The sequence below is a fragment of the Clinocottus analis genome, unplaced genomic scaffold, assembly GCF_023055335.1.
Source record: "Clinocottus analis isolate CAN_PGR_092001 unplaced genomic scaffold, fCliAna1.0.p SCAF_13, whole genome shotgun sequence".
In the NCBI taxonomy this organism is placed as follows: Eukaryota; Metazoa; Chordata; class Actinopteri; order Perciformes; family Cottidae; genus Clinocottus; species Clinocottus analis.
This window is the reverse complement of record NW_027175854.1, coordinates 19,312,501-19,324,455: the sequence shown is the minus strand read 5'-3', so window position 1 is coordinate 19,324,455 and position 11,955 is coordinate 19,312,501. Positions and strand designations below refer to the sequence as shown.

General features: G+C 41.3%; 1 protein-coding gene across 6 annotated transcripts in view; it reads left to right on the top strand.

Annotated features, from left to right (window-relative positions):
• Positions 1-1,320: 1,320 nt before the first annotated feature.
• The window catches only part of ptpn13 (protein tyrosine phosphatase non-receptor type 13), a 40,895-nt gene continuing 30,260 nt past the window's right edge, over positions 1,321-11,955 (top strand). For 4 of the 6 annotated variants that reach the window (XM_068573620.1, XM_068573623.1, XM_068573621.1 and 1 more), the window contains exons 1-5: positions 1,321-1,657; positions 6,637-6,756; positions 9,192-9,358; positions 10,596-10,661; positions 11,868-11,955. The exon at positions 11,868-11,955 is cut by the window's right edge and continues 98 nt beyond it. In XM_068573620.1, the coding sequence (XP_068429721.1) occupies positions 6,642-6,756; positions 9,192-9,358; positions 10,596-10,661; positions 11,868-11,955 (436 nt within the window). In that variant the 5' untranslated portion in view covers positions 1,321-1,657; positions 6,637-6,641. Of the gene's footprint in view, positions 1,658-2,539; positions 2,607-6,636; positions 6,757-7,330; positions 7,397-9,191; positions 9,359-10,595; positions 10,662-11,867 lie in introns of those variants that run through there. The other 2 variants (XM_068573619.1, XM_068573622.1) reach the window with 2 other exon arrangements.

The window sequence follows — 11,955 nt, the reverse complement described above, 5'->3', positions numbered from 1 at the left end:
TATGAGGACATAAGGGCTAAACACTCTATACACACCTTACAACTCTAAATTTAGCATTTTATTTAGAGCGATAATTAGACTTATGCTGTAAACATCTGCTTACTTTTAATGAAGCTTCAAAAAAATGATCAGAATTTGGACTTGTTATGGCTTGGTTGAGTGCATACGGACTTTTAGGACTGCACAAAATTTCTACAGTATTCTTCAAAGGAATGAAAAAGAGATTAAGGTGATTTTCGCCATCAATCTGTCTACGTCTGTGAGTTGCTTTGTTGCATCATCTTGAACTGCTACCTTTATGATAATAAAATAAAGTCAGTTACCAATGAAACCAGAAATAGATTTAGATTGAACATACTAAAAGTGTTCATGTGGGCCTTATGGCACAATTGATTTTACTACATTTAGAATCTTAGAGTAGCCCAAATATTAAAATGAAACAATAATAATAATAACTAATAATAATAATTAAAAAAAACATTCTGTTGGATTGCATTTAAATATGCAACCCCAAACACACAGAGGTAATATCAGGACATTACGGTTGAGAATGCATGCAATAATAAACGTGAAACATTGAAATGTTCAGGATAATGAATATCAACTCCATCTGGGATAAAAAATTGTGTTAATCAAATAATCCGGTTTTATGATTCCAGATCATGGTCGGTGATATTAATAATTGGATGCAGGCAGGAACAGATCAACGCAACACTGTCAACACAAGTCACCGTTAGTGTAAATCAGCTTGCGATGATGACCAACAGCCACTAGAGGGCGCAAGGCAGAGCATAAATGAGTCCGCTTTGAAGCGCACAGTAGGAAGGAAGTACTCGAAAGTGAATTGTTTCCTGGCTGCTTAGACGACTCTCAAACGTCTTTGATGTTGTGGGAAATACTGGGATCCAGCCCGAGCTTGATTTTTTTTTATTGAGTTTGCAAAGTGTCAGCTTCTTTGATCCCAGTGCGGGAGTGAAGGAGACATCACATGGGACACAAACGAAGATCACTTTGTTTGTGTTTACTTGCGATAAAGTGTGCAACAGTTTTTAGTTTGTGTGAAAGAAAAAAAAACACGTCGGACAACTATGCATAACTCTTTTTTTGGTTTGTTTTGTTTTTGCAAACGTGATTCTGCCTCCAGGGTCCAAACTCAGTGCTTTACTCCCGGTTGAACGTGTTGCTATAGAAACAGCTAAATGACGGTCGCCAGCCAATGGGCGGCCGGTGTGAGGTGTCTCGTTCCTCCCAGGCAGCCTCGCGCACGCGGGGCCGAAGGAGGAGGGGTTACTCACTCCGCTCCTCCGCAGTTATGGAGACTTGGCTGTGTTTGAAGGGAGCTCGGTGCGGCGCTGTGGCCATCAAACACGACTTCTGAGCAAGTTTTTCATGACGACACTATTATTAATGTTTCATTTTTTTACAACAAAAACCGCCAGTGTGGTGAATTTTCTTTGTAATATATCTATTTAGCTAACTGAGACCTGTTGCTCGCCCGCCTCGCCGCCACCCTGCGCCGCTTAGTCACTACACTACTACCCAAGATGTTGCTTTGTGGATGGGATGGCCTCTGGTCCCGCTCGTGTGCGCACTCATAGCCTCGTCGGAGTACAAACTACCTCCCTTTTCAAGTGATTTTGTAGCTCTTCTCGACCCGGTAAGTTGGAGCACTTCAAAACGCGATGCACAGAAAGTTAGCTAACTTTACCGTCAACTGTGCCGCGACGCGACGCTTCTTTAAAAAAAAAAAAAAAAAATACAATACACCATGATAAAGCGGTTAGCTAGCTTTAAAAATGCTAGTATGCAGTTCGTTTGTTGATATTGGCCATGCTTCGACCTGGAAGTACTGCTACATTTTGTGTTAATGTCAAAACAGCTCTGCTGATGTGTGCATGGGGCATCTTTGACCACAACTGTGCCTGCAGTTTAGGTTCGGGAGGGAGGAGACTCTTCCTCCATAAATACCAGGCTGTCTGACGAGCTAACCGCTGCCAGCACTGTTTGAGTCAATTTCAGAAAAGGGTCAACTTTTTTTTGTCAACATGTCTAAGTTTAACAAAGAGGCATAATTACAGTGAAAGCTGATGGTTTTATGGGGGTTTGTAGGAAGGCAGTGTGTACCCCCTCCCCCTTCATTACCATAGAAAAGTAGTAAAGTTAGCTGAAGCCAAAGGTCATGAGGATTTTGAAAATGCCATTCATCCGAAAGAGAAAGGTCGGGGGTGTGACTGAGCGACATTCCCACCTTAAGTGGATTTATGATGGAGATGGTGTAAACACCATCAGAGGAAAGAAATAAAGAGAAATAGTCAAGTTGTGTGTTGGAGGAGGAGGAGGAGGAGGAGGAGGAGGAGGAGGGAGGTTTTGCAAAACCATGCTCTGCTTGTCACGGTACTCATAGCAACCCTGTGATTAACAGAAATGGAGCGGATGAGGTCGGGACCAAAATGAGATGTGAGGGCCGTGGGCCCAGAACTGGCCTGATAATCATGGAATAGTCATGGCTTTCTCTCTGGCTGGTCCTGACCCTGGCTGAGCTGAAAAAACAAATGCCAACTTCCAGGGTGGCTTATTGGTTTGGGAAACCACTGCGTGACTGGAAGGTACCAGCTTCGGGGCCGTAACGGCCACGGTGTCCGTCAGCAACCTTGTGTTAAACTCAATGTAAGAATATCTGGGAAAGCACGTCGGCCTAGTGACTAAATTGTATGAGGGTTATGATTAACGAAAAGAAACCATCCTGGTCTTCCTTTTTTTTTTTTTGGTGAGTCACTGCTTCTGTTTAATTCACGCCACAGTTTTCTTCACGGAGCACTTGTACAGCTTTGAATGCAACACAATCGCTCCACTCCTTTCACAGCTTGCAGTAAGGAAGAATGCATCAAGTGAGCATTAACTTTATAGTCGTAAGCTTATCGTTTTGACAGCAGATAGCATCTGGTTTTGGTTTGCTGTACGCATTTTGAAAACATCAGACTTTACATCATGTTGCTTCAAAAAATATTGTGATCCACGTCTTCCTAGACCCAGTGTATGTTTTGAATTTGAATCCTGTACTTGCAGGCTGAATAAAACAGTATGATTCTGGGAATAAAGGTTCACTCAGAGTTTGTTGTTGAATTTTCCTGGCATGAATGACTTCAGAAAGATTTTCACCTCAATGTTGGAGAAGAGTACCTCTTCTTCTCATTGGCTTCTGTTCCAAATGTGTTTGCCAGCTGAGACCACAGTTCTGATGTTTTGAGGATATGAACAAATTCCTTCTCGTATCTTATGTTTCGAGTTATGCTTTTGGAAATGGAAGAGGAATCTGGCATTTTTACTGGTCATTGCCTCAAAGAGGGATTTTTTTTTTCTCATGATTTTAGGATCAAAGAAAAGTATTAAAGAGAAAGACGTATATCTTTTGTTATGATCTTTTTAGTTCTTGTCAAATATAGAGGGATGAGCACTGTAAGAAAGCAGCAGAAACTGAAATTATGTGTACCTTTTTGGTATACGTTGCCCAGTGTAAGTGCAATTTTTCAGGGGATTGTTTTCAAATCCATTATATGGGTTGTAGATATGTCACAGACAGGAAGGTGGGAGACAGAAAGGAAAAGCTTCACCCAAGTGCACAGTAAAGAGCACTATCACGTTTCCAGGATTATTTTCCTTAAAATCCTTGTGACTGTGGCCAAGACGTTCAAACACTTTACAGCAGCGGCAGCAGCCGACTAAGCCTTGTTTAGGGGTTTCTTTCTCGCTTTAGTGTGGGGAATACATGTGAATACCTGGGAACAAACATCCCCACTGTTTGGAAAAGAAAAAGAGAATGAGGCGCTGAAGTGGTGAGGGCTGTCTGCTCGCGCTGTTTTGGGCCGCTGCCTCCTAAGCCCCCTCAATAATGAGCAGGACCATAGTCCAATGCGAGAGGAGCTGGCCTGCGCAGCAGCCTCCGCGCGGATAAAAAACATTCCACTGTAGGTCTCTGTTGAAATAACAAGGGCTGCAAAACAATCAGTCTTCACAGCACCCTCTCTCCCCATTCTCATGGGTAATGAGCAAGATGGGTAGTAACCCACTGCGCCTCAGACTTCACGCCTCCCATTGACTAGAATGGTTAACCTGCATTCCTGAATTTATAAACATTTCGGCCTGTGACATGCTTACTCATTAACTCTCTTCTCTAAACTCAGATTCATGGAAGGGACCTTGTTCCACATATTGCTTCCAGAGATAAAAGCCCAAAACTAATGAGGCTGCTGACCCAGTTTATGCTTAGAGTTTATGGATGAGTGACATGCTCAAATTTAGCTCATAATACCAAACGCAACTAATCTGGTGCCATCGCTTCTTTTCATGTTGAGTCCACGTGGTCCTTTTAGAGCCGAGTTAGTAATGTGGCTTCGGGGATGGCAATGTTCATCTCTGTTGGTCAGTCCATCCCTTTACTGCAGATTTAAATACCTCAGCATCTATTGGATTAATTGGCACACAGTTTGTAGAGATGGTTACGGGCTCCTGGATGATGCATTCCAATGACTCTGGTGATCGACTGACCCGACCCGTCCAGTCACATGACTGTGATTTTCAGTTTCAGAAAGCTCTAGAGATGATTTCACTGTTGAAAAGTTGTGGGGAAGAAGGTTTCAAACGGTGCCCAACCATTCAACAAGCTGTCTGGGTACACTGGCGCCTTGTCTGAATTCTTTCTTGTGATTGTCGCTAATATCACATTTGAACTTTTGTGAATAAATGTAAAATATCAAAAACATGGTCCGATGAGGCCACAGATGTAGTTTAAGCCCACAGGTAAAGTGCAGTTAGCTAAACATCACAGCAAGCAGCCGAATGCCATCTGCCACGCGCTGTGTTTTGTCTATACTTTAGTAACATGTGTTATTGTTTTGTTTAGTACGGTGGGACTATAGAAAACAAACGTTGATGAAATATAGTGTTAGGTTAGGGGTAGGGTAACCCTACCCACTTTGATAACCACCCCAGACATGCGCTATGGTTGGTTGATCTTTTCCTGTGTTTTAATCTATAAAATCCTGTTTACGAGCTGCCGTCCAGCTCGTCCTAATATAGCCTGTGCTGTGTTTATTGTGGGTTTGTTTAAATATGTGGGGAACAAGTGGAAAAATAGGCTGCTAAAGTTGAAATCATCAGAAAATCTGTTTGTTTTTAGTCAAGGTACTATCAATGGAGTTTTTTGTTGTATTGAACCATGACAGTGTGTCAGTGTTACATTTTGTAGTTAAGTATTGGGACATTTACAAGTGGCACACTAAATTGTAAAGTCTTTGAGCTCTCGAATCCTTAGGCTGAAGAAAAAGGAGACTAACAACAGGTTGCCAGCATTGTGATTTACAACAGTAGTATCATATATAATTCAAGAGGAATCAAGAAAGATCATTTCAGAAATGACTTCAAAGAAGGTTTCATGGGTTTTACGCTTTGTCGGCAGAATCCGGTGAGGTTGTGAAACCACAACAAAAAGGTGAAAGCATTTTTTTTGCGCAAGGCAGATTGTAGATTACAGTGGAAACTACAGAAGAGCTCTGTACTGACTCTGTCAATCTGAGCTTGAGTTGTCCTGTTCAGAGATCACAGGTCTCTCGTTGTGAAGTAAAGCATGTTAGCCGACTTCTCAAGAGAAGTGATGACACAGACTCTATCATTGTTGTTTTTGTGTTTCTTTTTGCTTCTTTCCCTCCCACTATTTTTTTGCACATTAACTTGTTATACTCGTTACTTTTATGCTTACACACTACACTTCTGTATATCCTCGTCTAGTCGTCCTCTATGAAAACCTTACGTTGCCTGAAATTCTATTAAATAGTTTACAATTAAAAAGGTAAAAAAAAAGAATAAGTATGTCGTAATTTTTTATATTTATTTTTTTCAATTCTTAATTGATAATTTCCACATTATTCGTTACTGCACATTAAAGCCTTTTTAATTAGTTTCACCGTCTCCGTCAGCCCGTCTGTGGATCACATGAGTTCAAAGTTTTGCCTCGAGGTATGACATGTTGTGGCTTGTGTATTGATGATCCAAACTACCTAGTTTGAACTTGACCCATTTATTGTTTCACGACATGTAATCAAAAAACAGATGCACAGATTATTACTTCTTAGTAGAGCAGCAAGCAGCTCTGCAAGACTACAAGAGGGGAGTTGTGGTTTTAATGATTAGTGTCCACTTCTGTCAGAAGCTGCTATCACAAGTAACTAAAGTGTGTGTGTGTGTGTGTGTGTGTGTGTGTGTGTGTGTGTATGCGTGCATCATGTGCTTGCGTTACATCCTCAGTTGCAGAGGATGATAAGACGGCTCACATTTAGAAGACGTGGGAGTTTGCCCAAGGACATGAGGGAGAAGAATGTTGATGTTAAGTGCTTCAATGCTCGGGAGTTATTATAGTGATATGGCAATGTGCTACGCTTTAATCTTAGACTGTCGGACCGGTCTGGGCAAGTAGGGTGTGGATTCTTTCAGGATTAGATTTGCGTAAGGATTATAATTCTCAACTGAGTTAAATATATTTTCAGCCTATCGTATAGAAAAAGCATTTTGGTCGAGGTTTATTTTTCATGTCCGCACGTGATCAATTTCTGAGTCAGTTGTTCTCTTTCTCCTCTCGCACAGGGAAGATGCAAGTGTCTCTGGCAGAAGCCTTGGAGGTTCGAGGAGGTCCGCTCCAGGAGGAGGAGGTCTGGGCGGTCCTCAGCCAGAGTGCTGAAAGTCTCCAAGAACTCTTTCACAAAGGTATGAACACGTGGAATCAAGTGGGCGAAGATCTTTCCTAGAAATGGTTGTACATTCACAAAAACCAGAGTTCCTATTACTTTGTCCTACATATATTCTCATATCCAGAACTCTCTAAATCTTTTTTTATATTTTTTATAAATGAAAGGGCTGAGTAGAAATCTTCTAGTGTCCACCTACAATTCATCCAGCAAGATGAATTGTAGGTGCTATTTTGTGTTGACAAATTGATGGATCTCGTTGGTAGTGGTTGCCATCCATCACGTCACTGCGTAAATCTAAAGTACAAAGTAAATGATAGATTTCAGTCTCACTATTTTGAAAAACCTTTGGTTGATTATCAGTCAAATCATTCAAATGAGTATTTCTTTGTCAGCATGACTGTGTTGCATGCTGGTTGGGTCTCATTAATACAATTGTTCACTGTTTAGTTTCTTGTGTTGCAATCATTTTTGTGAGTCATTTGTGCCTGTAAGTGTGACAGTCCTTGAAGCCAATGAGAGATAAGGCTGCCAAATTCAGGAGTGTCTTTGTAACTCAAGTAAATTTCAGCAGCGGGTGACTAGAGGAGGTTTAGCTTCGGGACACTGGAGAGGATGTGACTCAGCACCACTGCACTGCACTCTTTGTTGTTAAAAAGGTTTGGGTGGTGCCTTACCTCATATTATATTCCAATGCACCTGATTATGTTGGCAATAATTGTGTCACCTAAACTGTTTACCATTGGTCTGTGAATTTCCATGGAGCAGTCATCAAGATTTAGTAGCGTGCTTAAACCAGCTTGACCTCACCTTCCAGTTTTGCAGAGTGTTTCTCCTTGCAGACGATCTTGGCATGTTGTTTGAATTCCATCTCATCAGAGTGGCCTGTAAATATGCGTCTAATGCTGAGGTCACATTTACAACAAGAGATTGTGCGGAAAATACCCCTGCAGTTATCAAAGCTTCTCAGATCAAATTCTAACCACATTAAGGACAAAATGCAAGGCTGAATACTATCTTCCCATAATATTTAGATGGCATTGTGCTGCAGACATTGTGATTGTCAAGACATCCCTCTTTTTCCAACAGGGTAGTTGTGTAGCTATACCGAGTAAATTGTGGCCTCTCGTATGTACAGTTTTAGACTGCTGACTGAAGCTAAAATTTGAAGAGCAGATGTTGGAACCAGCTATTATAGAGTCACTGAGCGACGTAAAGAAGTATGTTCACCACAGGAGTGGATTATTATCGACAACCATTTAAACTGAAATTTGTTAGATAATTTATAAGGTATCCTGGTGAACTATTAAAAGTAATGGAGAAGTCAATGTTGTTGTTTTGCTGGAGCAGATGAAACGTTTGTCTCTGTCCGAGCATCCTTAAGAGGGCCGACGTACGATTGACTTGACAAATCTTTACACGACTTTTCAAACACGCTTCAGACATTGTGAATAGACTCACATTATCAAACACTACAACAGTTGATTTTTCCCTGTGTGTAAACAGTAGCGGTTGGTTCCTTTTTGTTTGTATAAGAACGATTTGTTTGAACAGGCGATGTGTGAATATGTCGGATTTATTTTCAGGAGTCGCTTCTCATGCTTTTTGTCTCGTAGAATATCTTGAAGTGAACAGAAAAAAGGTGCATGCCTAAATCATGTGAATTTTTTGTTTTCTATAAAGACAGTCAGTCAGTTTTCCATTTTTTCTGCACTTGATTGAACCTGTTGATAAGTGTGTTAGCATGAGCTAATGTGTCTCTTGATGGATGAGTCATGCGCTTCTGCTCAGCTCTATCATTGCTTTTCCAGCACAAACGTTTTGTGTTGGATACACCTAGTGACCCAGTCTACTTTTTTGTAAGCTCTTCAAATGGTCACTCAAGTTTTAAACAGGAAACTTATATTTACTTAGTAAATTCCAGCTTTTGAAAGCAGATCTATGGAGCCTCAAATCCAGTTCCTCTGTTCGTCTCGCTGCTTCTCTCAGTCGAAGAAAAGAATTTTGCAGCGCTGCTCAAACATTCCTCTGTATATTTATAAAATGCTCTCTAACCGTAGCGCAGGCTGTGGCTTTGTAGGAAAAGGGAATTACGCTGTGTAGCCATTCCTTTCTGCTTCTATGCCTCAACAGTTATTTTCTCGCAGGCTAAGAAAGCAACATGTGTTTTTGTTTACTTCAATCATCTTGAGTTTCCATAAACGCCGAAAAACTTCGCTAGAAACATCCACTGTGGTTGGATGTGTCCAGTTCCTGCACTCAGCTTTAAATACTTGTACACATTTTGATGCTAGTATCGAGTCTGAAAACTGTGTGTGAGTGTGAGTGTGTGTGTGAGTGTGAGAGACACACAATGGCTGGAAGTTTAAATAATTGAAGTCCAAAAATGTGTATTTTTCTTGTTTTTGATCCTGAATGTATTTGAAGTGGCTGGCTGTCCGTCTCCCTCTCCAGACCCTGCAGCCATGGGCTTCATCATCTCTCCCTGGTCCCTCCTGCTCATGCCCTCTGGCAACATCTCATTCACGGACGAGTATGTCACCCAGCAGGATTTAAGAGCCTTCACAGCGCCCGAGGTCTTGGGAGGGGCCTCCTTGACTTCCGTCTCTGACATAGAGAAGGTAGAAACATTTATACAACCCATTGGATGACAATCATATATATTATTTAGTCTACAATGCCTAATGCTTCGGTGATGTGAGTTTGATGTGGGTTTTAACTTTACATTCATTCCAAGTATAGGAGCATGCACAGCCGGTCCTATACGGTTGCCCATTGGTTACCTTAACATCACCCTGTGGACTCTTGTCAACAGGTCATGCTTACAATTCGAGTTCCTCACCAAAACACCCTGCGTTTTTAAATACATTTTCTCCCTGGAGCATATTTGCACCAGTGTTACTCACAACCGTGTTTGATAACTTACAGTGTTCTTCTTAGGTCTATTTGTCAAATGATAGGTGGTGTGACAGGGCAACTAGGTGTTTAATATTTAAAAAATAACACATCCTTGCCGAAGTAACACAACACCTCAGAAAATTCAGCACTGAATTTGAAATTAATTCTTCGTCTTGCAATACACGACTTCTTTTACATCCGCACAGAACCCCGCCTTCTTCTGTTTGACGCTTCCTCTCCAGTGGAGCTAAAATCTTGCATGACTGGATTCCCGTCTCTGGCACAGCCTCACAGACCTCGACACAGTTTTATGCTGAGTTAGTGTTGCAGCCCGCTCCCGGCTCCCCAGCTGAGTAATTTCAGTGTAGAAAATTGAATCTGCTTCTCTCGTTATCAGAGACTGTGGGTAAAGATAAGTCGGCTGCAACTGGCATGATTTTCCTATTCACTTTTTCAACATCTGTGGTGGTATGGTTGCTTTTAATGGGCGTCTTTTTAATTTCCACATTTCTTGAGAGTGTGAGTGTGTCTTTAAGTGTGTGCTCGAGCTCTGTTCCTGAAAGACCTTGAAGGCTGTGTTGCATTCTTTGGCAATCCCTGAATTATTCTTTCCTCTACCAAGCCCAACATTCAGGGGAAACGATTTCTCTCACAAGCTATGAGTGAGGAGTAATAAGGAGAGGAAAATGGAAAAATGTTCTGGATTTCCTTCCCAACTAAGAATTAATTCAGCTCGTCCAGCTTTAGTTTATCTGTCTTCCACGCAGGCTGACTTACATTAATACGGTCCGGTGCTCGATATTATCTGAATGAAACACAACCTCGATGTTCCTCTTCGTTCTTTGTTCTCACTATTGCTTTACACTCTTGTTTTTGTTCAATGACGCTTTCTTATCAGACCAAGATTAAAGGAAGTACAAAAACTGCTAATGAAACCTGCGTGATCTTTCTTTCCCACAGATGCACATGTACTCTCTGGGGATGACCCTGTTCTGGGGAGCAGACTTTGAGATCCCCCAAAGTCAGGTAAATTGTTACCAAAGATACGTCATTCCAAATGGAAAGAGGTTATAAAATGGGACCGTGCTTGAACTTGTTAATAAAGGCCCTAATTATTTTTAATTCAGTCATTTTTGCCTTTTGTGTTTACATAAAACAAATCTGCATATCCAGTGCTGAAGATGCTAGCAGATTGTTTAACTGGTCCATGCAGGAATCGCGTGTTTATGAAAATACAACTTTTAATATTTTTGCTGTGCGGTGCTTTTGATTCAAAAGACATCAACAGTTCAATCGTGCCTCAAAAACACACTGAAAGCAGATGTTGTATTTGTTTGTTGAACCTTTTAGAAAGAGATCTGTATCAAAATACTACTTCTGGGAAAGAAAACCTGTGAATGCACTCTGGAATTAGTTCACATCTGCCAAGACTTCTGGATATGATCTGGCTCTCAATGTGTTCATATCTCAGCCAGGTGTAAAACACAGCGTTCACATTTGGGAGAAAGTACCGCCCACAGGTTAAGAGACAGCGTGACTCACACTCAAGCTTACCACTCACCCATGAAGGAGGTGCAGTAGTAATGCTAATGGCAGCTGGAAAGTTTGTTGCAAAGGGTCAAAAGGGAGCATGTGATTGTTTCTGATGTGTGCAAATAAAGTCATCATAAAACGCCGGCTGTATCCACACTTCAAGGCCCGAAACCTACTTCCATTACGATCTGGGTACCCAGTGCTCCTTTGCATAATGTGCACAAATGTGAGGAGAATATAGATTATTTCATTACATTGACATGTATTTTATTTAAAAAAACAAAACAATGTAGCTTGGTAGTATTTGAAGGAGAAAAAAATCTAGCAGTCATTTAGAGAACTCCAAAGAAGTCTAATATCTTGGTAACACTGATTAAACTCTGGAAAAAATATGCACTGACACCAAAGTAGCAAATGTTGCCATGTTTTTGATTGATTATTCAACATCATTTTGAGTGGAAAAAATACTGGCACGGCCTCAGGTGTTAATCTAAAACAGCATGTAGTAGATAGACATTTAAAAGAGCTGATAAGTTTGTGCCATGCTGGCAAGGTTTGCTTCCTTATCTGAACAAAATGGAAGTCAACACGATATTACAGATATCAGATTCGGAGATACACGTAGAGCTCGTCACCTTATAACACTGCCCCCCTGTCACTGATTGTGTGTTAATGGCCTTCCTTCTCTTTGCTGTGCAGCCTATGAAGTTGGGGGAACACCTGAACAGCCTGCTCCTCAACATGTGTGACGATGTGACATTGAGTCGAATGTCGCTGCGCACGGTGC